This window comes from Lepisosteus platostomus, chromosome 27 (genome assembly GCF_059453375.1).
Source record: "Lepisosteus platostomus isolate fLepPlt1 chromosome 27, fLepPlt1.hap1, whole genome shotgun sequence".
Taxonomy (NCBI): Eukaryota; Metazoa; Chordata; class Actinopteri; order Semionotiformes; family Lepisosteidae; genus Lepisosteus; species Lepisosteus platostomus.
The window spans coordinates 6,217,976-6,245,459 of record NC_142637.1 but is presented as its reverse complement, the minus strand read 5'-3'; the positions used below and the strand labels follow the sequence as shown (position 1 = coordinate 6,245,459).

Here is a 27,484-nt window from a genome sequence, read left to right as displayed (position 1 = left end):
CCCCTCCAGCCCCTAACCACTTAATTCAAGCCCTACAATCAAGAGATTCCTTAATTCCTGGATCTGCCTTTTCAGTCGTATTCTGAGAAATGACATCTGAAACCAGTCAGAGCTGCAGGTCACCGACAGGGACTGCTTGAAAGGGGGAACTGCTGCCAGTATAAAGGGAGACCACCTGAGGCAAGAGTAACCCATCCTGTGGAGCTGGTCTATGGAGGACCTCCCTAGACAGCTCTGTCATTGCTCTGTGCTCTCTGGCACCAAGCCCCACCATCTACACTCACTGGCCGAGCAGCAGCCTATCATGTTCAATGATTCAGAAGAGGACTTGGCTTGAAGTTCAGAGAGCGCTGGCTGATTACCTGACCTCCAGATGTATGCAAATTGCAGCCAAGAAGCTACACTAGAAGGGGTCATATGCCCCCCCATCCTATTTTCTCTCGGGTCCCCAACTTCCCAGCCTGCCCCCCCACTCCCCCACAGACACGAGAGCTGACGCTCCAAACCTCTGCATCGCGCGCTGCATTGAGACGCCCTGGGGGACCGAGTCAAACAGGCTGCACTCACCAGCCAAGGAGAAGTGCTACTCAGAGTATTAAGCCTCTAAAAACAGCACCGAGAGCCAAGAATAGCTCATAAAAGACAATGAAACCAAAACTGAAGCTTGTTTTTGCTCAGCAGATAGCTAACGCTGGCCTGAATTAAGGGGCCTGTCACTGCAATCTGGTTAAGCGTTAGAAGCAAAACTTCTCCCAGATAATGTAAGAAACACACCTTGCCATGGAATCACCAACGGTTAGATAAAAAAAGCCACCCCAAGCCACATAATGGATAGAAAGTACACACCTGCTGCCCTTTGTACAGCTGTGTTTAATTAATCAAAAACAAAAGCCTCCTCTATTCCAAAACATTGATTTCAGAGCCGAAATTACACCACACATGCAACGTGGGCTGAGCGACTGAGCTTTGCTTTGTGAATCCTGAAGGGTTTTCTAATCAAAGCAAATTCCTTCCAGAATCTGGCAGGTCTGGCTGGGGAATTACATTACCCAGGTCAAGAGGAAAAAACTAAAGGGTCAGAGCACTGCATTTAACTCCAGCTTTTGCACGGTCTCACAGAAGAGATTCCATAGAAAACGGGAGGGTTGTCTCTCAGGCTGGGAAAATGGAATTTAAGAACGTGCTTGGCGGCCTTGCTCCAAACCTGCCGTGACTTCCCCTCCCACAGCAGCCATCCAGATGAAGACTCAGAAACACAGCGATCAGTAACAGCTAAAACGGAGCTGCCAGTGACATTCTGTGTCTTGTCCTTCAGTTCAGAAGCTGTAAACTTTCCAAAACCCTCACCATCACCCCACCCCCATCCCCGATGGGGATGGGCAAATCATCCGATCGCCCATTTTTTATCCCGTTTCTTTAAATTCAGGAATGTGGGGGGGGGGACCAGAGCCCGTCGCAGAAAGCAACAGGCGCAAGGCAGGCTACACCTTGGACAGGACGTCAGCTCCTCACAGGGAGAGCACACAAACTCCACAGAGACAGCAGCCCAGGTCTGGAATCGGACCCAAGGCCCCAGCTCTGCAGTGCTAACCGCTGCTCCACCATGCTGCCCAGCGGTAATCACAATCACACTAATGACAATTCGGCTGATTTTAAATTGGACACTGAGCTCATAAAGAACCCATTCTTTCAAGAGAGCACTGGATTGAGATCCTCTGATCAATAAGCTTGTAACTACCAAATGGGCAAAATACACTGAAGGGCCTCCTCTCTCTCGTGTAAATGATGTTCTGAAGAACATAAAATCAACATAACTCTCTAACTCAACAAGCTGGGAAAAGGTCCATGCATGGTGGGGTTTTGCTCAAGGGATGAACAGACATTACTAGTGCAAAAGAATCAGCTGGCAAAAGCACTGCCTTAGCACAGTGCCCTTGGTTAAGTGGTCGTCTTGTAACAGACTAAGGACTGTACATGGTAATCAGGTCCAATATCATTTCCTTCCTAATTCGGGATTGGGTAACTTCCGAGAAACAGAACCTAAATACCTTTGCTTAGCATTATCAGATGAAAAGTGGTTTCTATGCAGTTAGGAAAACCGCCTAGCTTCGTTGAAAACTCTAGTGAAGTGAACAATTTAAAATTACATTGGTTGCATTTTCTTACAGAGAAACCCTATCCTGGTCATAAATTTCTATGAAAAATACGGTCCTATTTTTACACATCAAACCTGGATGCACTCTGCGTACCGTCTGCTCCCTGTATATAGCCTCTCAGACCCAGAAATAGAAGGATCTTTTTAGAGGGGGAAAAACTCCTGGAATCAGACTGAGCAGCATTGAGCACAAACCGTTTGCCAGTTAACCGAGCCATTTCCACACAGGCTACTGAACTGGCTTTTCTGGGATGTTGTTTCGGACAGCCTACTGCATTCGGTGTCAACATGACCTGCAGCAATTATTCAGCACCGACGTTCCTTAGTGGATTTGTTTTCATTTTAAATGACTTCTGTAAACAGAAGGCCAGTTCCGGAAAGCGGTTCGGCTTTGCAAACAAGCGCAAGCAGGGACATTTGCGCTTAAGCCAAAGGACAGAGCTGTCTCACAGGGGTGAGTTAATTTAATATTCACACACTGATGTTGACTGGAATTTAATTAGGTGTTCTTCACTGCTGGGGAGGGACTGGCTGAATCATTCTTACTAGCCATAAACAGGACATTTTCTCTTTTGTGGCTGAAAACAAAGTCCTTGGCCTCTCGCAGCTGAATGAATGCTAGACTTTTCTGCATTGTGATCAGTACTGAAGCACCAACAGCCACGTCGATCTCCACACAGATGCCGTGCATTCACAGCGCAAACAGTTGTTTCAAACTCCACACCTACCTGCAGCAGCAAGAACAGACAAATCTTTGCAGGGGAAATTAAATCGCACAGGGTAGCCGGCTTTCTAAAAGTCACTGTGAAAGGGTGGCCTTCAGAAAAAATCCGCTATAAAAATAACGTTTTTATTCAACACAGGCAAGTGTCAGTGTGCTGGTGATGCAGGAGGCGAGAGTGGGGGGAGGGGGGCTTCAACTTTAAAACAATGACCCTTACACGCAGGCACTTATAAATTAACGGGACATTTCTGAAGTAACATGACCGCCCGCCCACACACACACACACACACACACCCACCGAGCAACACGTAAGAGCTTCCAAGGCAGTTGGAGATCACATGCATGAATGGGAATCCCAGTGTAACCCGAGCCCCAGCGCGAGTCTTTTCAGGAGCGAGGGCATTTCCATATCGGGGAGTCGAGGGGGGAAAAGGAGTGGAGGAGGAAAACAAGGAAAGGAGGAGAAAAGGGGAGAAGGGGAAGCAGGAGGAAAGATGGGGAGGAGGAGAGAAAGACAAAGAAGCAATGAGAAGAGTCCAGTGCAAGCCCAGGTGCCCATCCTGGGCTTAGCTATAAACACCCACAAGAGGGACGAGACCCGATTTAGTCCTGCTGTAATCTGCCCACCTTTACAGCCTAAGCAGTTGGTTCATCTAGCAGTTGGGGGGTACAGCTGCTCTCAGAGACCAAAGACCAGGCCAGCCCCAGTCAGCCCGAGCCCACGGACAGCCCTGTCTGCAGTCCTGTCCAGCAAACGCCCCACCTTCGGCAAACAGCAAGCGTTTTCAGCTGGAACACTATTTTTAGCATCGCATTCCCGATTCAGAATTTAACACGGTCAGAGCCACCGGTAACAGGCACTTGAAAACTGGAAGCAGTGCGCCGCTGGAGCTCGTGAGGGGGATCCAGGAAGCTGGCTGAGGGGGCGGTCAGTAGCAGCACATCATATATCCATGAAACTGAACCTGAGTGCAAATGAGATGTCCTAAGGATCATAATTGGCTTTTTGATGGCCGAGCTCAAGCTGCCCGGTTCTTCTTGCAGCTCAATCTGGGCAAGACCACACAGGTTCTTTAATGCAAAAGAAGAGCTGAGCCGATCGGCAAACAGAAGTGAGGTTTGTAAACAAACAGGCAGTCGGAAAACCGATTCTATATAATGATACAGCACAGTCTACATTTCAGAAACAATGAATTAGGAACGCATTGCAATTAGTAATTCTCAGAAGCACTCTTGGGGCATAGTCAACAATGCAGCAAATTACAATCAATTACAAACGAATTCAAGCGCTGTTTAAAATAATGTAAATACAATGCATTATTAAAAGTGGGGCAAGAGGTTGAGACAACTTCCATTTGCAATCAAGTTAACTGAAAATCCAGCAGTTATTTAAAATTAAACATGTTGCTTTTCTGGAGTGTAGAATGCAGGCCACAAAACATTTCTAGCCTTCGGTTTTCAGTTACGCTAATGAAACTTAAGCAGCATCTAAGAAGTGCCGTTGAATTAAAAAAAAAAAGATCCATCAGTTTCCAAACACTTTGACATTGACTCAGCCTCCCATTCAAAACCACTGGAAAGCCTATTTATAATTAGTACAGTAATCGGATACAGGACACCTGCCAAATATTCCAGATTGAAGCTCCAATAAAAAAGCAACAGTCAAGGACTTCACTGTCAGATCCTCAGCCAAGAGACAACCTAAATTAAATCACAGGAGTGATGCTGGTTTCATTTCTCCATCAGCGGAACACTGACAGCACGACACTGACTTGTACACCTTTCATCCATAAAAAGAGCTCCCTTTTGCATGCAGTTACTCACTGTAGGCAGGGGGCAGACACAGAAAACCAATGTGCATCTGCCCCCTGGATTTCCGACAACATTAATGGGGAGGGGCGAGGAGGAAACTTCCCATCATTTGGCAAAATAGTAAATCTAGAAGCACATGTTTGTTTAGGAAACCAAAGAATAAAGTCAGTATTCCCCTTGCTCACTGACATTTCAAATTTCAATTGGAAAAAAATACATTTTCACCAATTAAAATCAGATTTAATACTCCTTGCTGCCTGCATCATAATCCCCAAAGTACTTCACCATAATGTACAAACATCAGACTCCATATAAAACTAAAAAGGTGCAAATAAACATTTCTGCTTCTCCCTCTTTAATATGGCACTGATATTGCATCACTTGCCAGCTCATTCCTTTCTGCCTTCTTTGGAATAATTTCTGAGCTTTTCTGAGAATTCTTCCCTGCCAGAGCCTGAAACGCAGCACACGCGCACAGAGGAACAGTGCTGAAAACACACAGACTGAGAACAACCCACATCTGTGCCATGTCCCACCCCTGGTTAGAATAAAACCCAACCTGGAGAGAAAACTCCTTCAATAACAAAGTGCAGCAAGAAGCTAGCAAATACAAAAAAAACAGGCGAAGCAGGTAACCGATTCCAGACAGTGGGTGCAATGAAATGCTCCTTAAAAAATGCATGGAAAAAAATAAGTACAAGTGTGCGAAAACAGTCTAGAAATGACAAGTGTGATTTTACCCTCTTGCACATTCAGCAGAGGTTGGCCTGCTGAATTCCTGTTATTAGGTGAACAATAAGAAGGCCCACTGTGGTCTCTGACCTGCTTTTCTGTGGGGCAGGAAACAGGCTGCAAGCTGCCTTGAGCCAGAGAGAACAGAGACTGAGCCGGAGACTGGAGGAGGCACCAACACCTGCAGATGCTACAGATTGCCTCATACTTCTGTCCCTCTCTTGGCATTTTAAAGGAGCAGTCCCAGAGTAACGTGCAGGAAACAGGGCAAACATTCAAACACCTAAACCCCCCCCCCCTTAAAAAAAATACAGTATGAAAAGCTGAGGAGAGTATGTGCTTTATTTAGGGGATGCCGCAAACCCTTCAGCAAGAGCTGGAATACATCCGAGGGTCAGTTTAAGGCCATCAGACCCTGCGTGCCATCAGACCCATGAACTGCAATCCAGGGGCTATTTTCCGATGGCTTGCATGCCTCTGCCAGCTCCCAGGCCAAATCCGAGGCAGGCTGTGGGCTTGCTCCAGAAGGACTTGCCAGGGCCAATGGAAGCCTCTGTCCTCTGTGCCCTGGGTTGACCTACGCCCCCGCCTTTCCAGTCTCCCCCTAGGCATTCCACCGGCTGGCAAGCGGAGGCACTATAATCCAGAGCTAAGCCTGCTGCACAAGTGCTCCCCCGGCGTGCTGGCAACCCAGTCAGGTTGGATCTACAGTGGGGGACAAGGGAATGAAGATCCATTCACACGCAGGTGAAGGGGACCGGTGTGGGACAGCCCAGCGTGTCCGCTAGCTGACAGTCAGGGCACAGGGCTGCAGCGCTCACGAGCCAGAGCAGCTGTTTACTCCGACAAAGCGCAGCCCGAAGATTACCACTACAGGCAGCGGGGAGGCGTGCGGCTCCTGTCGTTTCTGCAAACTGCCGCCAATGCAATTACTTCTTTGGAGAGACACCCAGGAGATAAAACTGAAGATTTGCAACGGTGTGCTCGCTGGCCTATTTCGACGGCAAACCCACAGAAACCACGTTGCGGGAGAGGGGAGCATCTTTCAAATCAGCTTTTTGACATCTCAATACAGTGAAGAAAGGCCTGACCCAGCCCTGCAGAACCTTAAATATTTAAACACACCACAGAAAAACTGAGCACACCGATGCCTATTGCCACTGACTAGCAAGAGGTGCTTGAAAATAAAAGCCATAAGTCTCTTCTTGACTTCTACTGGAGTACTATCGGAACAGCTGCAGATTCCTGAAGAGGTCTGTACGTTTTTTTCTTAAAAGTAAACAATTGAGAAACGCTACAATCATCAATCACTCTTACAGGGTAATGAGGTTTACAGGCGTCTCCATAAAACTGCATGAAGATCTCTAGGAACGGCACGCCAGGACGCTGGGTTCCCACACGCAGGGGAGAAGGAGCATCCCCAGTCTGCACGGTGAATCAAGTTTTCCACTGCTGCGCTGATCTTTGTTCACACGTGCCCAGTTACATGCACAGAACTCATGCCTATTATGCTTGCAACCACAGTCTCTCGGACATTCTTTGGAAATTTTTTTTTTAAACAAGCTACTCCTGTCTTTTTCAGCTTCCCAGCCGTGCCTGCACATCCCACAGAGGGACGCGACGACCCAGTGATGGCCAGTTTCGAAAAGGGCAGGGGAAAAACTAGCAGGGCGAGTAACTCGAAGGGCTGCAGGTTTAAATCCAATTTGCGACACAGCAGTTGTGCCCATTGTAGCTACTGGGAGCAAGGTACTGCATCCAAAATAACTGCTCCAATAAATTAGTAAATAGCACAACACATTTGCACTGCACAGTGAGTGACATCTAGGACAGCATAGCAGGTAGTTAAGCGCTAAAGGGGCAAAAAGAAAGCAGTAGCTGACCGCTGAACTGATGCAATCCCCCTCCTCCAGCTAAGAAATGAGGAAGGACAAGCAAAAAGGGGGGACTCTTGCATCAGTCCTTTTTTTAGCCCCTCACATGAGAATGAATACTTGCATTAGTAAGAGCTGCTGAAGCCCCAAGCCTGGGGTTTATTAGCACTGCCGTGGAAAAAAACAAAAATAAAAGGTCGCTTTTAATGGGGTTCTTGTCTGGTCCGGAGACCGCCAGCTGAAGGAAAGCCGCCACACGGCCACAGTCTGCCCCTGCTGTGGTCGGAGTCTTAAGGCTGCTCTCACCATTTAGGAACCGGCTCTATTTCCTTAAGATCCTGCTTCTCCCGTGTTCCTCTCCCCACCACCGCCCACTCCTTTGCAAAAGTTTTCGGATTGCACCCAAAATGCACGACGGGTTCGGTCTGTTCAGTTCCTGCACTTGAATGTCTCCTACAAGGACAGAGACCTGGGAATCAAGACAGGATTGTGTCCCCCCCTTCTGAGAAGCCAGCAGCTATATCACCCTGCAACTCAAAGCTCCGCAGGTGTGAGCCTGGCCAGTACCTGGGTGGGAGACCTCCTGGGAAAGCCAAGGCTGCTGCTGGAAGAGGTGTCAGCGGGACCTGTAGGGGGTGCTCACCCTAGTCTCTGGTTCCAGGGGCCAAAGGTCACTCGCTCACACAGCGTTAACAAACTGAACCTCACGCAACTCTTCCTCTGCCTTTCCTCCCTATGTGGGAATCGTGGCTTTAAGAATTCAAAGAAAGTGATCTGCTGGTTTCCCCACACGGAGCACCAATACTTCCTCACTGGATGAAGAAAAGCGCCAGTTCACCCGGCACACTCTCCATCCTGGCAAACGCCCATGGGGGCCGAAATGGGCCCTTTCTAGGGGGTGCTTTTCCCATTCCAGATTCAATCAAAGGTTTTGCCCTGCGCCACCAGCCCCGGGGGGTGCAGGTTATGACGACCTTTTCAGGCTCCAAAGACGGCATCTGGTCGAAACCCAACCGCAGCACCTCAGCCAAACTGAATGTGGGCAGAGAGGTTATAGCCAAGCCTCTTGTGCTTTAAGCTTTTTTTTTATTATTTATTTATTTACTTGCTTTTCTCAGAAAAGTACAGCAGGTCGTTCCTGACTGCAGCACGACACAAAACAAAACAGGAGACCGGAGGAGCTCTTGAGAGGAGGAGGAGGAGGACGAGGCAGGAGCAGTTTGGGAAGCTCAGCCTCGTTACTTTTTTTTTTTTAAAAGCTCGCAAATTAAAGTGGCCGGGATCAGCTTTGGGGCACTGGCTCCGACAGCGTGACAGCCGTCAAGATCATCATCAGCGCCCCTGATCCAGCCCAGCCGCCAGCGCTGGAGGCTGGCGCGTGGCGGGTGAAGCGGTGTGCCCGCCGCTCTGTCCCAACCGTCTCGGCGGAGAACAGCCACCCCAGGAGGAGACGCAGCGCCCACGCAGCAGCCAGATCTCTACACATGGAGTTTTTATCATCAACAATAGATTGAGTGTTTCGGCGACGGCGTTGTAAACCACAGCTCAATTCCCTCCGTGGCGTGGCGCCAGCCACAGCGTGTGGCACGGATTTGGCAGCTGCCAGGCTGCAGTATTTTGACTCGCTGCAGAAAAGTCGCCACTAAGCACACTCCTTGCAGAAACGTCTGGCTTTAGCTATGAGCAAAAACAAAGGCAGGAACAAAGTGCAATGCTTTGTTCTGCCCTTCTGCATGACTTTCTCTGGTTCTGAATTCCAAGCAACCACCGGCTTTTTATCTCCTTTTGCGTTTGTCCAAGATGAGATCCGTTATGACGCAATGCATTAAAAATGCAATAATTAAATGTAGTTTATAAAACATACTGAGGTTAAGAACATTTACCAAGTAGAGGAGACTTGCCCATCCAGCCCTTTTAATTAGCAGATCCAAGGATCTCATCCAGCTGTTTCTCGAAAGAAGGCCCTGCTTCAACAACCCGCTTGGACTGCTTGTTTCACACACCCACTACTCTCTGAGTAAAGAGTTGGCTGTCCTTGGTTTTCCCCACTTGTGTCCTCTGGTTTGTGTTTCATGTTAATTCAGTGACTTTGTCAGTGCTTTTAAGGATTTTGAATACTTGTGTTAGATTTCATCCTAGTCTTTATCCAAGACTAAAAAGATTAAATTCTTTCAGCCTATCAGTGTAGAGTAATTAGTTACAGAATAGTTTCAACTGCCTTATGCTTTAAAAAAAATGAACACACTTTATGAACTGTCAATTTCTAGACTTTGGGAAAACATTCTGATCATGTTAAATGACTGATATCCAAGAAGGACTGGGAGGGATTTATTTGTGAATATCCAAGAGCATTACATTCCAAAATGATCAAAACGCAACATAACATTTTCCACATGCTCAAAAAAGGTATTCCTCACTCCACTGCTTTATTCTAGCTAGTTAGGTGGATCTATAAAATAATTGAATATCACCCCCTCCCCGCACCGACAGTAAATCCTTGGTTATTAACACTTGACAAAAACAGCATCACTCCTTCACTGATGTTATTACACCCAAATCCTAACGGGTAACTCGTCGTTCTCAAAAAAAAAAACACTGCGGTTGTCAAACGGGGATAAGATCATTATGCGCCACACTGCATCACAGTGAGACAGGATTTTAATATCCACTTTTCATTTAGCAAAAAACTACAATCTAAATAACTGTGGCCAAGTTCTGAATTTAGAGACCCTGTTACTAACATTACGCGGTTACAAACTTTTTCCCCACAGGTGCCAGAAGCTGCAAAGAAGACAACATAGGGCCATCGATCTTCATTTTAATATTAAAATATCTATGAATCAATTAATTCAAATAAGTGATTATATATATATATAACACTTCTACATGTTTAAGAAATTGATTTATATTGTCTTCGAGTAACAATATGATGGTGATCAATCTCTACTGATGAACAACCCCTGATACCCTGAACCCAACGTAACTAATTTGACTGAAGCATTCACCAGTGTATACGAGAAGGTGAGGGTTATTTTGGCTTACTATAGTTTAATCAAATATCTTGCATCTGCTGAAGTTTTAACACACAGCGGTTTAAAAACTTTGCCCTTTAGAGGAAAAACAGGAAAATAAAAATAACGTCACTCTGCTGAGAGATTTTGAGCCTCACCTGCTAGCAAAAAGTGGGGCTTGTTGAGGAGACAGAAAAGCTGACAAGATTGCCATAGAAACCAACCTCGGGCTTATTATCTTTCAGAAAACAGGCCACTCTGTCCTCAACTAGACCGTGTACATCTGGTTCTATAAGTTATTTTTTTGAAAAGGTGCCATTTTGTTAGCCTCCAACACTCCTTTCCAAGCAGCTGGACACAGACATGATAACTGCACTGAGAGACCCAGATGTTTACAAAGATCAGGTCTGAGAAACCTTACTGCCCTCCCTCCCCCACAAAAAAACACTGCTGGAAGCCTGAACAGACAATTTGTTTTGCAAGGAAAAACAGGACCAAAATGATTTGCCCAACATGCACAAGCACGCAGTGGGCTAATCAGGCTTTATGCTGACTGATCAGGCTACAGAAGAGGAGGGAATGAGGAACCACAACAAAGGAGATCCTTCCCCAAGCTATGCACTAATTTATTATTTCCTGGAAATTAGAGAAAAGGGTAGAAAGTTCCACCTTCTTCACGTAAACGCACTTGACTGGTTAACAAAACAGAAGATGCCAGCCGACACCAGCAGTCCTTCTGAAAGTGGCAATGATCCCTGTGAAGTCAGGAAATAAATGCATTTATTATAAGTGCTTGTTAACCACGCCTGACAAGCGCAGCGTGACATCCAGCGGGATTTTTTTGCTCTCAGCCTCTACAGCTCATGTTATTTCTGGAAGCACTGCGCTGTGCAAAGCTGGTGTGTAAAAAGTCCTTCCCCTCGAGAAAAGGTTCAGTTGATAACAGCAGTGCTGTTAAGATATACTTTACTGTTGAGGCACATTGCGAAAAAATCTGCAACTGAGCTAACTGAGCACTGGGGAATCTGGGGAGCCCACAAACTGTATGGCTTCCATGTGATCCTCCAAAAGGAAAATTCATATCCAGCTTCCCACTGCACTTCCCAGCTCTTGGCCTAGCCTCCCCTGTCCAGGTACAGAGAAGTAACAAATCGCCCGCACTCTACAACACGTAGACGTCAAGTGTCAGTAATAAGCATCTCACCCTGGCTTCCCGAATTGATATCTAAAGGAACAGAGTGGGATTTTTTTTTCCACTGTTTTCTAAAAACCATTAACGTGCACAGTGCCATTCTCACGCCTGCCCTTTAAAACACAGTGTACGGGGGAAGGATTAACAGCTCTGCACGGGCTGTACATGTTGTGCATGTGATAGGAACGGCATAAACTTCAGCCCATGTGCACCTGGATGTCTAGCAGTGATGGGGGGGGGTTGTACTATTCACCTGAATGTAAGACTAGAGCTCCTGAAAATCATGATCAAGCCGACATGAATAGCCTGTGCAGAGGAGTCAACCTTCACCTTGACGTCTGCGATCTCAAAGGAGCGATTCAGCCTTGTGCTTGACGGCTGGGATGACAACATCTTTGCTTTCTTTCTCTTCTCCCCTCAGAGTCCTGTTAAGGACGACCGTGTTGTGTTTAATCCAGTCGGCACAGTCAGACCAACTGCATTCGAACTGGATTTTCTTTTCCATCTTTGAGCCCAGCCAGAGAGACTGGGGGCTGCAGGTTTATTCTTCTCACTTGGGAAGGATAGCAGCCGAATTGTCTTTGGAACAGCCTACAAAACCCAGGGATCAGACGCATCCTTTGCATTCTCCAGAGCTGAAACACCCCCCCAGATCTAAGGCTCCAGACAACTCCGACAGGTGTGTCCAGGTGTCTTCAGGTCTTCGTGCGGAAGACTGGCTTTGCAATGACTCACCGCGCAGGCATGCTGTGTGGGCTCGCAGGGCGCACAAGCATCGGTTTTATTTCTTTGACACTCATGAAGAGAGACTAATGGGGCTCGTCTTGAATGGGCTTTGAGGGTTTAAAGCTCGTTTTCTAGAATTCCTGGAGGTCCCCCTCCCCTCTTCTGCGGTATACTGGTACATAATCACTGAAACTTGATCAGCTTCTCAGAGGAGAATAAATTGAGACAGTCCTTAAAACACAGCCCCTTTCCAGACAAGCTGTCAAAAACTTGTTCTGGAGCGTCTTTAATTGAAGGCTTTTGCCATCTTCGACAGGTGCTTCTCAGACTTGCTCGCGTTCTGACTTTTGAGACAAGACGATGGGTTGCAGCTGAAAAACCCGAAATGGGTTTTAAAGCCCTCTGATACCAGGTACAGAATGACAAACCTGCGATAAACCTCACCCCAGTCCGATTTGGCTGTCAATAACAAAACCTCTGGCAAGAGAGTAACTCAAGTATCGGTTACTTACCAGGAGGGCACTGAGAAAAACAATCAAAAACAACTCGTAGGCTGATCGTTAAAAATGATGTCACTTTTGCATTAAAGAAGCCGTATTTGTAATTAAAACAGATTGAAGCAGAGGTGCCAAAGTGGGCCGGAATCCTGCTACGTTGCCCTCAGCCACCCTGCTGTGACAGAAGTGACACCTTGACCCCTGACCTTGTCACATAAACATCCAGACTGTGACATGAAAGAGCCATCTTGGCCAGGCAGGAGGTCAGCTCCATTCTGGTGAGTTAACAGGCCAGTAAACAAACAAGCCAGGGTTAGCACTCTATAAACAAACATAAATTCTTCTCTCATTGAAACGTCAACAGCTCGTCTCCTCTCCGGCTTTTTCCACAAATGGGCTCCAGCTCTTCGGAACGCTTGCAGAGGGAGAGCCGAGGTTCAACAGGCTACTCTGCCTCGTTCAAAGCCATTTTCCTCAAAAGGTTCTTCAATGACATTGAAAACAGAACCAGTGAAAAGGGACCAGGCACACACAGTTTAAAGAGCAATCTGTCCAAAACCCATCCAACATAGAGACAGGTGCAATGACTGTTCCTTTACTGTAAGATCACTTTATTGGCCATATACAATTTCTTGTATTAGGAATTTGTCTTTTCGCATACCCCAGCTTGCTCTCCATGAGACACACAGACAGGAAGAGAAGCTGGGGGTCAGAGCGCAGGGTCAGCCATTTATATGGCGCCCCTGGAGCAGCTGGGGTGAAGGGCCTTGCTCAGGGGCCCAACGGAGTAGGATTCCTCTGCTGGCCGCAGGATACAAACCAGTAACCTTCTAGCCACAGACGCAGATCCTTAGCCACAGAGCCACCACACCGCCCCAAGCACAAGCAATCATTTTCACTTCTCTTCAAGCAACAAACCATATCCAATGTAGGTTCCTCTCAATTATCCAGAAGGTACAGATAAAAAAAGTCTTCGAAATTGCCTAGTAATTATTCAGCATTTTGTCTCCCCAGTGCTATTCAAGCTAACCACATTTCTTCCCCTTATTTCCCATATTATTTGGCCACACTATTTTTGGCACTCAAAATAATTTGCAAGTCCTTCACAAAGAAAATCCAAGAGAATCTTTTATCTCTGGTGCATCTTAATCTTAATCTTCTCTTAATCAGAGAAGAGGTCAGGCAAGAGCATTTTGTTGCAAAAACATTGATGTTAGTCCTAGAAGGGAAAGAGTGTGAAACACAGGAAAAATAAAAAGCTATGCACTGTTTGAGGTGGCAAAGAATTACGATTTTATTTCGCTGAAATCTTCCTGATACGTTATAGAGATGGAACCTTCAATAACATCTTCTTTCAAGAGGAGTGTATGTCAAATGAAGTCTTGAAGCTCCTAACGAGAGAAATTTCCTAATGCAGCGCACAGAAACTAAATCACAGCAAAGTCAAAAGGCACCAAACCAGCAGTACTCATCTATGACCCAGGAGTGCTTCAAGCTTGACCCAGCTCTTTGCCAGAGAAACACACTGACACACAAACAGCAGATTGGAGATGTTTCTACTGCGATCTCCTCCATGCACAAACCGAATCACCATTCTCACAATGTTTGGAACTCATTTTGCTCATTTTGTCCATTCTTTAGAAATCCCTTCCAAAACAGTTGAGCCTCTAGTTGCCTAATGCTTTTAATTTCCACATTTAACCTTAAATTGGCATCCTGTAAGATTTGTATTGTTTATTTATGCTCTCTAGGTGCACCACTTAATAAAATCCAGAACTGTCTGTGTAGGCCTCTCTCTTCATGTATGTGCTTCTGACTAAAAAGACATGCTTCCCAATTTTTGAAAGACACCTATCCATTAACTACTGCAGTGTTAAATAATATTGCAAAAATATGACAAAGTAACTTGAAAACAACAGTCCCTTTTTAAATATTAAAATGGAAACATTGCTTTCATTTAACAAAATCCTTACATGCATCAAATAATTTCAGAAGTGGCTATACAATGTAACAGTTTTGACATGCATTCACGTAATTATCTCCCTATGGACTTGCCTTATTATCTCCAATATGAGCTGCAAAACCTTTTTAACCAGGGAATAAACACTACCCTAATTAAATTCACCTACAAAGTAAAACAAATTACAGTCACCCTCTTAACCTTGTCAAAAGGTTTAACACCACAAAAGCCCTAAGCATCATACAAATTTTATTGACTGAGTGCTCAGAGCTACAGCTGAGCTGCTGCTCATACATCATCACAAGGATGACTAGGGAGGAAAGAAATCTTGTATTTGCTTAACTGCACCGAATTCATTTCTGCAGTGAGAACTGGAACAGTGAAGACATACCACAGTCCTTGCATGTATTAGCCACTGCTAAAGCAAAAATGACTCATCTGCAAGGCAAATCTCACTCTTCAGATGGATAATCTTTTGATATGGCTAACAGCATGATTGAGCTTTTAAGATCTCAATGGTTTTCGTTTTCAATTGCTTTTACTCAATCCTACGTCTGCAACCAGGCCTTTCCAATTGCTGTATTTTTCCTTTGCAAAAACCTATGAGCTAGAGAGTGATTAACTAGAGAGGAGACTAAGTCAAAGGTCTATGTTTCAGTCATATGACTGTCCTTCATCTAAATGTAACCAATCAGGCACTGCCTCAGGGCCACTCAATTCTGCACCAAAACCAAGGGATGTGTAAGCTGAGAGGTGAGCTTGTTCTGCAGTGTCTACCCACGCCTGCAACTCTGATATTGGAAAGCAACAGATTTCAGATAATGAGGGTTTCATATTCTATAACCTTAATGTGTCCCAAGAGTTTCAAAACAGTTTAAAACATCACACCTGTCTCCCTTCTGATTTCATTCAAACAGTGTGGGGGGGGGGGGGAAGGTTCTGCTAAATAATTATTACTTACCATCTGATCAATAGGTTAGAGGAGGATAACTAGCAGCAATTTAATTGCATTTCACTATACTCATTTGTTTAAATCCAAAACACAGCCTGTGTGCATTAACATACAGGGATTAGAGTGGCCAAAATGTCACAATAACTGTGTATGTTTTCAATGCATTTATTTCTATGGAGCACAGGAAGTCCAGCTGAAATGCCACCATGCTTGCCCTAAAGAGAAGAAGCAGAAACAAACCTGGAACTAAAACTGACATGACTGAACACCCCCCACCCACCAACCATGGAATAAGTTGTGTAAACACAGATGAGCACTTGGAGAATTTAGTTCATTTGACCAAAATATAAACTTTTTCTTTTAATTACAAATCAAACTCATGTCATAAGAGCCAAAAACTGAGCTTTTTTTCTGATTGTCTTAAGCCAAGATATATAGTTAAATAAAGGGGGCTATTTTTAACTGTCGAGCTTTTCTAACACACTTGGATACAAGATTATAAATTAAGACCATTACAGATGTTGAAAAAGGCACTCTGGGAGATTAGACCTCTACAGGAAACACTTAGGAAAAGAACACAATAGTTCATTTCCTGTACAGTGCACATTACCATCCTACTAACTCCCCACACAACATATTTATAGACCAATACAGTAGAATTTCATCACCACACAGTGCCAAGTCCCCCTTTCCTCTTTTCCCCCCCATTCCGATGGGGGATATATGAACACTGAAGACTTAAGGTTTGCCATCAATAACGGTTAAGTGGCAGCAGACACTTCACTGATTGGAACACTTGCAGTACTACAGCCATGCAAGTGTTAACTTAATCCCCATAACTAAGTGGGGTCCACATGAGGACTGAGTAGTGCAAAAAACGTCCTTTAAACGTTGCAGCTCTTAAACCGGACTTGTCTCCATTTTAAACTGTGCTTTGACAAAGCCGGCCAGGAGCAAGAGAGCCAGACGTCTCAGCTTCTGATTCCAGCATACAAAGGTGGAAAGCTGGGTGTGCAGACTGTCGGTGAGGCTTTCAGAGACCATCATAAACGGCTGGCACACCGAGCGAGACCAGAATCACCATTTTCAAAAGCTACATACTCTTAATTGAACTGCATGTTTCTCTCTGGCTACTGCTGGTAAAAAGGCACAGTGAGAAGATGTGCGGATGTATAGTATGTGGGGTGTCTTTAAACCTCATATTTAAATTACCGTAATCAAATTTAAGAATAGGAGGGTAAACACATTACCAGAAACCTAGTTGCAGTTTTATCCTCTACTGCTCTCACTCCAAGGATAAGAAATGATTCTGTTTAGCAATGGTTTTTATATTACTCAATCAATCAATCAAAGGATCAACATATCGGCCCAGCTCTAATACATACAACAATACAGCCGGAGGAACATGGTCTCTGCTGATTTTCATTCACACCTCTAAATCCCCAGTGCTAACTGAGAACTTTAATTGGTAAACTGGTTACTTGTTTAAAACAATAAACGGGTTCAAGGGGGCACCTTTCCGAACTTTAGCGTAACGAACTTTGTGGAGCCTCTTCACATATATAAGATTAATCTTTATTAAATAATTTTTTTTAGTATTTGATCAACTAATGATGAACAAACACAGGTGGTAAAAAAACTATTAGATACTCACACAATACGTTTTTTTTTCCCTTCTGCATAGGTCCAGTTATATTTCAGGCAGCACACCTGAACCAGGCTAGTTCTAAAACTGAGAAATTGGTACAGGTGTGATCATCACTCATCATTTCTGACCTTTTAATACTTGAAAGCAAATTTGCAAATATGCCTATGACCAATTAACATACAATTAAAGACTGCGACAGACTAGTGTCCCTCGTGCCTACTGCTCCCAAACAACCCTGAATTGGCAGAAACTGTTAAAAACTGGAGGTGATTAAAGACATCCTGTTCCTCCACGAGAATGCCTTAACCTGCTCTCCTATAGATAACTGGTGCCTATTTCCTCCTCAGCAGGAGGAGACAACACAAGCCACAGATACATGCATTTATTAGGAGGCCATCAAGAAATTTCTCTGGAGAGCTCACAGTCCAGAAAGGGCCAGACAGAATGCACTGGGAGTGATTTAGGGCTTCAACTCGAGAGCAGCTGCTCCTATTTCCATCCTTGGAGAAAAGGTCTGACCAATAAAGGCCACAGCTGGGTCAAGGTTGAGCAGGTCCTCCTTCCATCCAATGTAGCATAATTAATGAATGTGCTCATTTATCAAGCTTTTAAGCTTCAGAGGACCAAGCAACATTACTGCCAATGATAATTTAAAAAATCTATTCTAAACTGTTAGAACTCAAGAGGTTAAATATTACCTTGGAGGGAACAGTAAACACATTGAGGCTGGACAACAGGCTAAAAGAGTATCCTGTCAGTCTCTGAACCTGGCTCTCCGTGATCCCCATTTTTAGCATAAGCTCATCCAAAGAGAAGAGTTACTGCAGGAGAAGGAGGGAGGGGACCTCCCTAGGGTAGACAGGTGCTGTGTGGCGGCAGTCCTTCTCCAATCTGGCCAGGTTGGCTGAAGCCGTTCCACAGGAACACACTCTAAAGGAGGGGAATACCATAGGAATCCCATATGGCACTGGGAGGTGTGCACGCGTAGGCAGAGGGTGACTACAGCCAGCTCGAAGCCCACGTGCAGTCCCTGTATTCAGGAGAAAGAACTGATTCTGAAAACATCCAGATGTACAGGGTGCACACAGGGATGGGTTAACACGCGGTCTCCGCTGCCGGGGACTGACAAGGCGCCAGGCTGCGAGAGAGGCCTGTGCCGAGGCCCCAGAACACTTCCCTCTTCTCGGCTTGCTCGGAGGCCTGGGAGGAACGAGAAGGGGGCCAGCCCCGACGCGTTTCTGTCTGATCAGACTGCAAGGTCAGGCACTAGCTGCTATTGCATCTCTCCGCATATCTTTGCTCAATCCCCCCCCACCCAGCCACGCCGCCTCCTTCGCCGACTTGATATTTCAAGTGTAACCTTCAGCCCAAGGTGTTGCTCTGTAGTAATACTCTCAAGCCCCCTTTGAAGAAAGTAAACGGCTCTCTAAAAGCCACAAAGCCGAGCAGCTTGTGCAATCCATCACAGGCAGACAAGAAACAGAGGGTCTGGGTTGAGGAGTTTAATGGCGCTGCGTACTGACGAATGCCTGCCTGTTAGCATTTCTGCCCTGTTTTAAAGGTCAAAAGGACTGCAAACCCAAATGGAGGGCGATTGAATTCTTAACTGTACAGTCTGCATTATGAAGCCATGCAAATTTCAGAAAGAGAACTCGTCTAAGCCGAGGAGGCAAAACTCAAGGCTGGGGCTGTCTAACTCATTAATGTTTTTCTTGAGAGGAATAACCAAAGATTTCACTGTGAGGACTCATCGATTCACTGATGTACAATTTCCTCAATGGTTAAAAAATGAACGTTTACGCAGAAATCAATTGTCCCATGTAAGGCAGCAGGTGGAACACAAATACCAGTTAGGCATTTGTATGTAAAGGGCCATGAACAGCGACCGCGTCTTTGAATAATTAATCACCATAATAGGGGACTACAACCTGATCGATTTCATTGATGCAGATGTCTTTTGAAAAAGAAGTTACTTTTGTGAACAGAGAGGTTACTCTCGCACAAACAACGGTCAAACTGGAAAATGTTACCCAAACTGCTAAGAAGAGAAAATGCAATGACTTGGCAAGACAAATAGCATTTGTATGTGACCTAATATGAACAAACTCCCAGAAACGGTATTCCTAACTCCGTGACCTCGTTCTGCAGTCTTGCAAGAATACAAGGTGACTCGGGTAACTTTTAGGATATTGCACAGATATTACTGATGCAGCTGAAGGCCTCTTTCATGCACATCTCTCTAGACAAGATCTAAGAAAGGGGATCCTTTAAGGTTACGCACACAGATTTTACAGAGATACCTTTAACAGATATAACCGATCACAAAAACAGCTTAACGGTACAAAGAAAGTCTTAATACCCATTAGGAACGAGCAGTACATTTTAACTGGGATTTACTGAATATGAATGGCTCAGTCCCAAGGAAAGGAACAGCACATACTCAAACGTCACTTCATAACCGCACTAAATGACAGATCACGATCATTTCAGAACACTCTTCTGCTGCTGGTGTGTTTAATTGGGAATTAAGGAGCTCCTCTCGAGTAGAGTCAGTACACTGGGGCAATCTGACGCTGACTTGAGTGTACACTACGCACTTCGTTTTTAAAAGCGTTGTGCTTTCAAAAGAATGACACAGCTCTTTTCTTTCAACACAAAACGTGGCAGAGATGCTCTTGAGCTGTGGCCCTCTTCAAAACGACTGCAATGTAATAGCACATTTCTTTGCTGATAAAAGATAGCTTGATTCGTTAAGGCACAGATATGAACGCTATAAGAGAGCAGCTCTGAGAAACTATTCTGGTTTTGTCGGGATTTCACGATGACAGATTCCCTACAAACGTACATGAACATCTTGCCTTATCCTGCCAAAATGACTTCCCAGTTCAGGTCCAGCCACTGGCACAAGACCATTAAAGCTACATTAAACTCCGTAAGAATTACAAACACACAAACAACCAAATAAGTGTGAGATACAAGTGTATTTCCTCAGTTATGCATCAGTTTCAAAGGAAACCACAAACAGGATTTTAATATCTGGTGTCAATATCAGCGCAATCATTTACTTACATCCACAGACACACTGCTATACTTCAAAGCAGATGGATGGAATCCAAGCTCCCTTTTAAACAAGCTTTTTATTCAAAGACACCTGTGCCAAAAGACTGTTCAACAATGATTTTCCATGAGGCTTTATTCTCTAAACGATGATTGGAAATAATTGGTAAGCTTTAAACAATTATGAAATACATTTTTTTCTGGATGTAATTCTGGATAATTCAATGTATCCTATTGTATTGCAAGCTTGGGTTTCGCTGCGAAAAAGGACATTTTTTTTCTGACGGACAGCACGTGTCTCTGCTCTCACATTTTAAAAAGGAAACATCCTGAATGTTGAAATCTGTAAAAAGTGCTGCTCTCCGTCTTTATCACACAATTTGGATAGCAAAGGGCTTCTGCTGCGTTTTAAATAAAACTGATGCCCATCGGATTCCAGGCTCCCAGCAGAAGACCTCTCACTCCTGAGTGCAAGGACAACATTTAGCCATACCTGCAGAGCTGATGCTACAGCAGTCTTTCCTATAATAACCCCCTTTTTACCATCACCTGACAGATTATGCCCCCTCTTGTGTAATGCTTACAGCCACTTCCCCCATGACCCTGAGCTCTCAAGTAAGACAGAAAACCTATAAGTAAACTCTCACGGTAGCAGGGTAAAAAACTTCATAAACAAATGGCAGGATTAAAAAAAACAAAAACAGACTGGCAGCAGATCACTACCAACTGACGTGCCGAGTCTTTGGATCAAGCTGGTACCCTGTTAATATCATTTCCATGAAAAAGCAGGCAGACAAGAGCTGTCCAGAAACATTTCCCCCAATTCTAAGTTTCAGCACTCATGTTTAAAATGTCACTAAGGTGACATTTAACCTCAGCAACTGTTTTTATTAAACCTTCCCTGCCTGTGAGCGTGGAGGTGAGCAGGAGACAGGCAGAGCTGCTAACAACATGCTGTTCAAATACTGTCTCCATTGGCATACCTACAGGAGCAGCACAAGAATCATTGCTAGAATTTGTTTCCCCAATAGACTCATAGCACAGAAAAAGGGAGGAACGGGGGATCATGTGACAGCTTCACACAGTTGAGAAATCAAGCACTGTCGAGGTAGATGCCCGTCTTCCAACTGTGAAAAATACCTTCTGTGGCCACACTACACAGAGCCTGTACAGCACCTATAAAGCTGTCAAACTGAACCACTTAACCAGGTGCAAGAGATAAATGAAAAATAAGCTATGCAAATCGCCAGATCTTAACTGCATCCTTAACTGCAAACAGAACATAAGCAACCCTACACTCAGAAACTGTGTCCTGACAGGTCAAGACCAAAACACTCAGGTATTCCAGTTATGCCTGCTACAAACATTAGCCACTGCATCTTAAACACCTTCACTAAGAGCTCACCTATTGCAATATGCTGCTGAGTCACTCCAACAATATTTACACAAGTCCAAACCAACTTTACTTACCTCCTGTCGGTTTAATAACCTGTGTGCAGCTCAACTAGCACACCAACTCACACAATGGTACTATAAATACTTTCCCCCTTCAAAAAAAGCAATGCTGCATATGAAAATCAAGGAGGAAGACAAGTCTCTGCTGAGGAGGCATGCTAATTTAGACTCACACAAACCAAACCTCTTAAGACATACAAGTATTTGCATAACAGGCTAAGCACTGATTTAATCCGTTTTTAATATTGTACGAGTGTTAAAAACGTGGGTCATTTATTTTAAGACACAAAGACAGTACAGCTACGAAGGGATAACAGTTCACAGTCAATAGGGGTTCAACAAGCCAGTACAGAGCATGTCTTAGTGCAGTCTCGGATGGGTCTTCAAAAATCAACACTGTTTCTGTCAGTTGTGAAAAGTAATGGCTGTGCGTGTAAAAAAAAAACTTTGATGTATGCTTGTCAGAAATAAATTCGATTCAAATTCAGCATTTATCCCACCACCACCACCTCAGGACAAAACCTGGACCTAGTACTCCACTGAATCTGTCACAGCAAAAACCAGACAGCCGAGCTGCAAAAGGGGAAATTTACTTCAGGTACAGTACGAGGGGGAAAATATACAATACAAGGATGGCAACTCGCTTCTGAGGGAGTGCAAGGAAGAACTTCCACACGGCATTTACTTGTCGAAAGCTTGAAAATCAATCTAGATAATATCCGCCGCCTTTGGAAGTGGATTTAAAATAAAATCCGGTTATGGCAGGAACTGAAATTCTTCTATGGATTAAGCCCCGCTTTTGTCAGAACAGAGAAAAGCACAGGACCACAAAAAAACAGCAACTATATTCACCTTTGAAAGAAGGTTTAAAGTTTCCCCTTTTCACCTCACCCCTCCGTTTTTAACTCGCGTTAAGCTAACAAGTTTGAATTCCTCTCAAATCGCCAACTGCGACTCGCGTTTCTGCAAACAGGCGGCGTGACTGCATACATTTCTGAGACCTTTTCCTAAAATATTCTAGCATGTAACATTCATCCTTTAGAAAAATGTCGATCGCTCACACCATCACAAACCCTCTTTTAAAATGCAATAACGGTGTTGACCCGGACAATATGTCTTGGGGATGTATCGAAAACACTGCAAGAAACTACAGGCAGTTTTCTATTGCAGAAACTAACTTTTAGATGAATTACCGTTTAGCTGACTAAGCGTTAACAATACTTTAAGTGTATTTATGTCAAAATCACTCAGCTACATGTAATTATTTATACTTACATTTAATCCGGTTAGACACCGAATCCCCCGAACGCGCCAACTTGAAAGGATGATGGATTACTTATTTACTGAAGCATATCAAATGATATTTTCCTTTTTTTCCCAAATCTCTCCTAGAAAGGGTGTTTACACTTTTAGTTACTAACTGAACGAATTTTACCGTTTTATGAAAAAAAAAATCAAGAATACTAGGAGTTTGAATTCGAGGGGTGTATCTGGCTAAGCGCTTTGTAAAATACGTTTGAAACGATTACTGCTCATATATTTAATTCTCAAAGAAGATCAACTTTACTCGCAATAAATGCGAGGTGCCAAATTCGGTGGGATGAAGTATTTTGTGGGACTAACCTACAGTAACCTCACACAAACGCCTGTTAAATAGTTCATCCGAAACCACAAACAGAAATGTCACATGGCGATGCTGTCGAGTAATTAGTACTTAATCATTTTGTACATGCTTTTTATTTCAGAATTACACGCGTTGTTATCTGAATCGAGACAGTTTCCCTAACTTGCGAAAGCCACAAATTGTGACAGGACTCCAAGGAGATCTTAAAAATACAGGCTGTGCGGTTTTCGAAACGTTCTTAAGAGAACTCGGGAGATAAACTAGACCAAAGGTGCAAGTTTCAAATTTTCTTTTAGAGATTTGTTTTTAAAAGACCCCTAATAATCATGCGGGGAATTTAAAGTTGACCGACAGCCGCCTTTACATTTTGCCCTTTTCTGAACTTGAGAAAGTTTGTTTCAATATAAAAAAAAAAATCAACAAGCAGTGCACTTCGTTAAAATAGCTGGTTTCTATTCTAACAACGCTCGTTTTGAGTGATAATCTTGACACAATATCGATTAATGATGCATAAACATGAAAACATCTCCAGACACGTATACTCATACTATTGCCAATTTGGAACACGGGGTAGTAATCGATCTTTAGTTCAAAGTTTTTATTATAAAGTTATCTTTAGTGTTGGCTGCTTTGCCGACTCGTCTTTTAAAAGCTGGTTATTTTTAAACGAGAACCAGACACCTGTTAATTTTTTCTCCCCTCAATACTTGTTGAATCATTTAATGAAACGTTTTAAAAAGACTTTTGCATTCACCTGAAGTTGCACAAAAGCTGACTTTTACTCTCTATGGTTTTAAAATAAATCCAGCTTCAATAAAAACGTTGGGGGAAATTCATTTGCTGTGATTTTTTTGTATACATTTTCATCCGTTCACATCTAGATAGGATGGGTACTTCACACGACGGAAAAGTCAGCATTAGTCTTCCACTGTTTTTGGGTTGTGACCGACAGAACAGTATAGGTTATGAAATCGGTGTGTACAAGATTTTGTTTTTCTGTTTGAACAGCGGAACATAATGTCGTGATGTTCTAGGCTACCAAAATCTTTAAGTATCCTATTTGTGCGTGCATGCATTTATCAAGATATTTATCTAGAATCGCTTACTGCATACATCGACCTCTTGCTTTGCATATCAAATAAGTCGGAAAAGCAGATGAAAATTTAGTGTAGAAACTGTCATGACCCACACCAACTGCCCAGAGATACACTAAGCCCCCGCACAGAGTACTTTGTGGCAAAGTGCAGTGTATCAGCAGGGTGTCGGGAGTGGATGAAATGCATAAACAAAATGAACGCGGTTCTTCAAAAATTAGTGTGTGCGTGTGAGCTAATTATTTTATGACGGTAATCTTCGGTCAAATCTGTGCCTTATATAGACTTATATGGCTTATACCCTGACCAACAGGGGAAAAGGGTTCAGATAACCAACTGAAAATGGTGGTCTCTTTTACATTTTCTGCGCAGTTTTCTATATAATATACATTAAAATGCCATAATAAAAACACGACAAACTATTTGCTTTCCTACAATGCTCAGAAAAAAAATAAGCACGCACCACATCTTGTGTATGCCCGGGTCACATGTAATCCTACAAAACACTGGACTTCTGAATCTCATTTGTTGCATTATTAGTTCAACGTGAACACAGGCCTAGGCGGACAGACGAGTCCCGGACCTTTAAGTTTAGAATCGCTGTCTATATCCCACCCTCTTCCCGCGACAAAGGCTAATCTAGCCTTCGGGCTCATGTATGCGCAAGCAGGCCTCAAAATATAATCGTAAACACTTGGTATATTCTCTAAAAACAAAATATTTAAAAACTAAAAATGTTACAAAAAAAACACTTAAAATTTGACTTATTCCGCCGTAAGAAAATGGTATTGGGAAATGTTCTCCCACCAAAAACCGCGTTTTAAAACGTTACGTAAATACTCAAATTAGGTGTAAACAATATATACATTTTGCATTTCTTACAATCTGAGCAGTTCCACAAAACACGAGGCCTATAAAAAACCCTCTAACGATTTAACTGATTTATGATATAAATAGCACATTTGTACACTGTCGCAGCGAAAGAGTTCCAACGCCATCCTTAAATGGAAAATAAAGCTTTGATTTACTTACTTTCTCCATCCGATATCCCGCAATTGCTTAAAACGCAGATAAAAGTAACGAAAGCAACCACCGGGGTGTCCAACCGCATTCTGACCCCAGTGATGTCCTTAAATCCACCAAAAAATGCCAGATTAAAAGGGGAAAAAATCCAAAAATTGAGTAAAACTTTTTCCTTTAATCGTTTATAAAATCAGAGATTCTTGCTTGAAAGCCGTTTTCATACACAACAAAAACAAAAAAACAAAACCACACCACCCCCAAAAAGGGGGGTGAGGGAATATTTAAACGCGTTTTAATACTCAAAATATGTATTAACTTTTTTTGTTGTTTTACTACTTCGCCAGGTTAGATTTGCATCAAATAATGTGGTCTTGGGTTCTGACAGCACTTTGGCGAACCCAGAGCTTCATTTTAAATCAAGTGATACAAGTCGTCCACTTTCATCGGGTAAAGTTTGTTTGACAAAATCCTCCTTCAGTCGAGAAAATAATTCCCACCAGCAAACCGCTTTAATAAGGAGGTACCCTAAGGGGTAGCGAGTCGCTCATACCCACATAAAAGCTGGGGTTTCCTTCAAAAGGTTAAAAAAAGAAAATTCCTGGATTAGCTGTTGCTTTTCTGCAAGATGCAACTGTTTATTTTGACTTGCAAATACAAAGATCTTTTATTTTTCTGCCCTTTTATAAAGCGTGGTATTCTCCTCCTCTCGCACTGTTGACATGAAAATTAAAAAAAACGTTTAGTTTTTAATCCCCGGTTTCACTGTGTTTTATACACGATTATTTCCTCCCGAACCTCCCCCTCCTTCCCTGCCCTTTCCGTATCACAGGAAAATAGTGTTACAACGTCCAATAGAAAAATAAACATCACAGGAACTCCGCAGGAAATAATCCGAAAAAAATTGCTTTTCCCTTTCGGTAAAAACGTCCTTCCTCGCTCAGCTTCCTTTTCAACTCTTTGGCGAGTTTCCCAAAGAGTCTTAAAAAAAACACGTCCCAAACAATGGAAATGTATGATAGTTACTTAACAGTACAAATAAAAAAAAAACACAACGCACGGTGCTTCTGGAGTGTGCAAAACTCCCCGCACTGTTTTTTTTCTCTTCTTCTGCTTCTGCTTCTTCGTCTTCGTCTTTTTGGGCTAATCTGAGCCCGGACAGGTTATTTTACCTTTCGTGTTTTTTTTTGGAAAGCAGGCTGTAGAAAAGATTTTCGGACGACGGCGAAAAGCGCGACAGCAAGGTAAACACGCGTCGACAGCAAGCGAATCTGCGGAAAAAAAAGCTAAAAAACTTCTCTTTTCCCCCCCGAATCTGCAGTACCGCTCGTCCTCTCTCTCTCTCCGCTAAAGTTCCCCCTTTTTCAGTCTCTCAGTATCTCCCTGCCAGTAAACAAGAGCTGCCAGTCAGCTGGCGCAAGGCACGGCGCAAACTACGGACTGGATTTGACAGCCTAAAAAAAAATACGACCTGGAGTCAGCAGAAACGAGTGGGAGTTGGGGGGGGGATGAGGGGGTGTATGTTTAGTATGTTCAGGGGGGTGGAACCGCCGGGGAATGACATCAGTGCATCAGTGCAACCTGAACGCATGCTGTTTCATTAGCATAACCCCCCGGTAATTGCTCGACTTTCGTGGTGTGTTGAACGGCTGCCCCACTTGAAAAACAAAACGGAAACGGACCCGTCTCATCTTTGGGCAGGATATTGGGTTCCAAACATACTATACACATTCTAGCGCCCAGTTTGCATAGATTTAGCAAAGGTCATTGGCCAAACGCTAGATAGTTAGTTGTTGTTTCTTATTTCTGTGGCTGAAAGTAATATATATGTGTGTGTGTTGATTCTCTGCTTTAACACCTATAAAAGAACAAGCAATAGATCTATTCCATGCTGAAAAGGGAAGAGAGAAAACACAACGTTTCGGCTGTGAAGGCTTTGTAGGCGAAACGT

At 43.8% G+C, this 27,484-nt stretch overlaps 1 protein-coding gene across 2 annotated transcripts in view; it reads right to left on the bottom strand.

Moving 5' to 3' along the window:
- LOC148639157 (insulin receptor-like) overlaps positions 1 to 26,922 on the bottom strand; it is a 105,724-nt gene extending 78,802 nt beyond the window's left edge. The window contains exon 1 of one of the 2 annotated variants that reach the window (XM_088622204.1): positions 25,546 to 26,922. In XM_088622204.1, coding sequence (XP_088478330.1) covers positions 25,546 to 25,624 — 79 coding nt within the window. In that variant the 5' untranslated portion in view covers positions 25,625 to 26,922. The remainder of the gene's footprint in view (positions 1 to 25,545) is intronic. The other variant, XM_088622205.1, reaches the window with a different exon arrangement.
- Between the last annotated feature and the right edge of the window lie 562 nt (positions 26,923 to 27,484).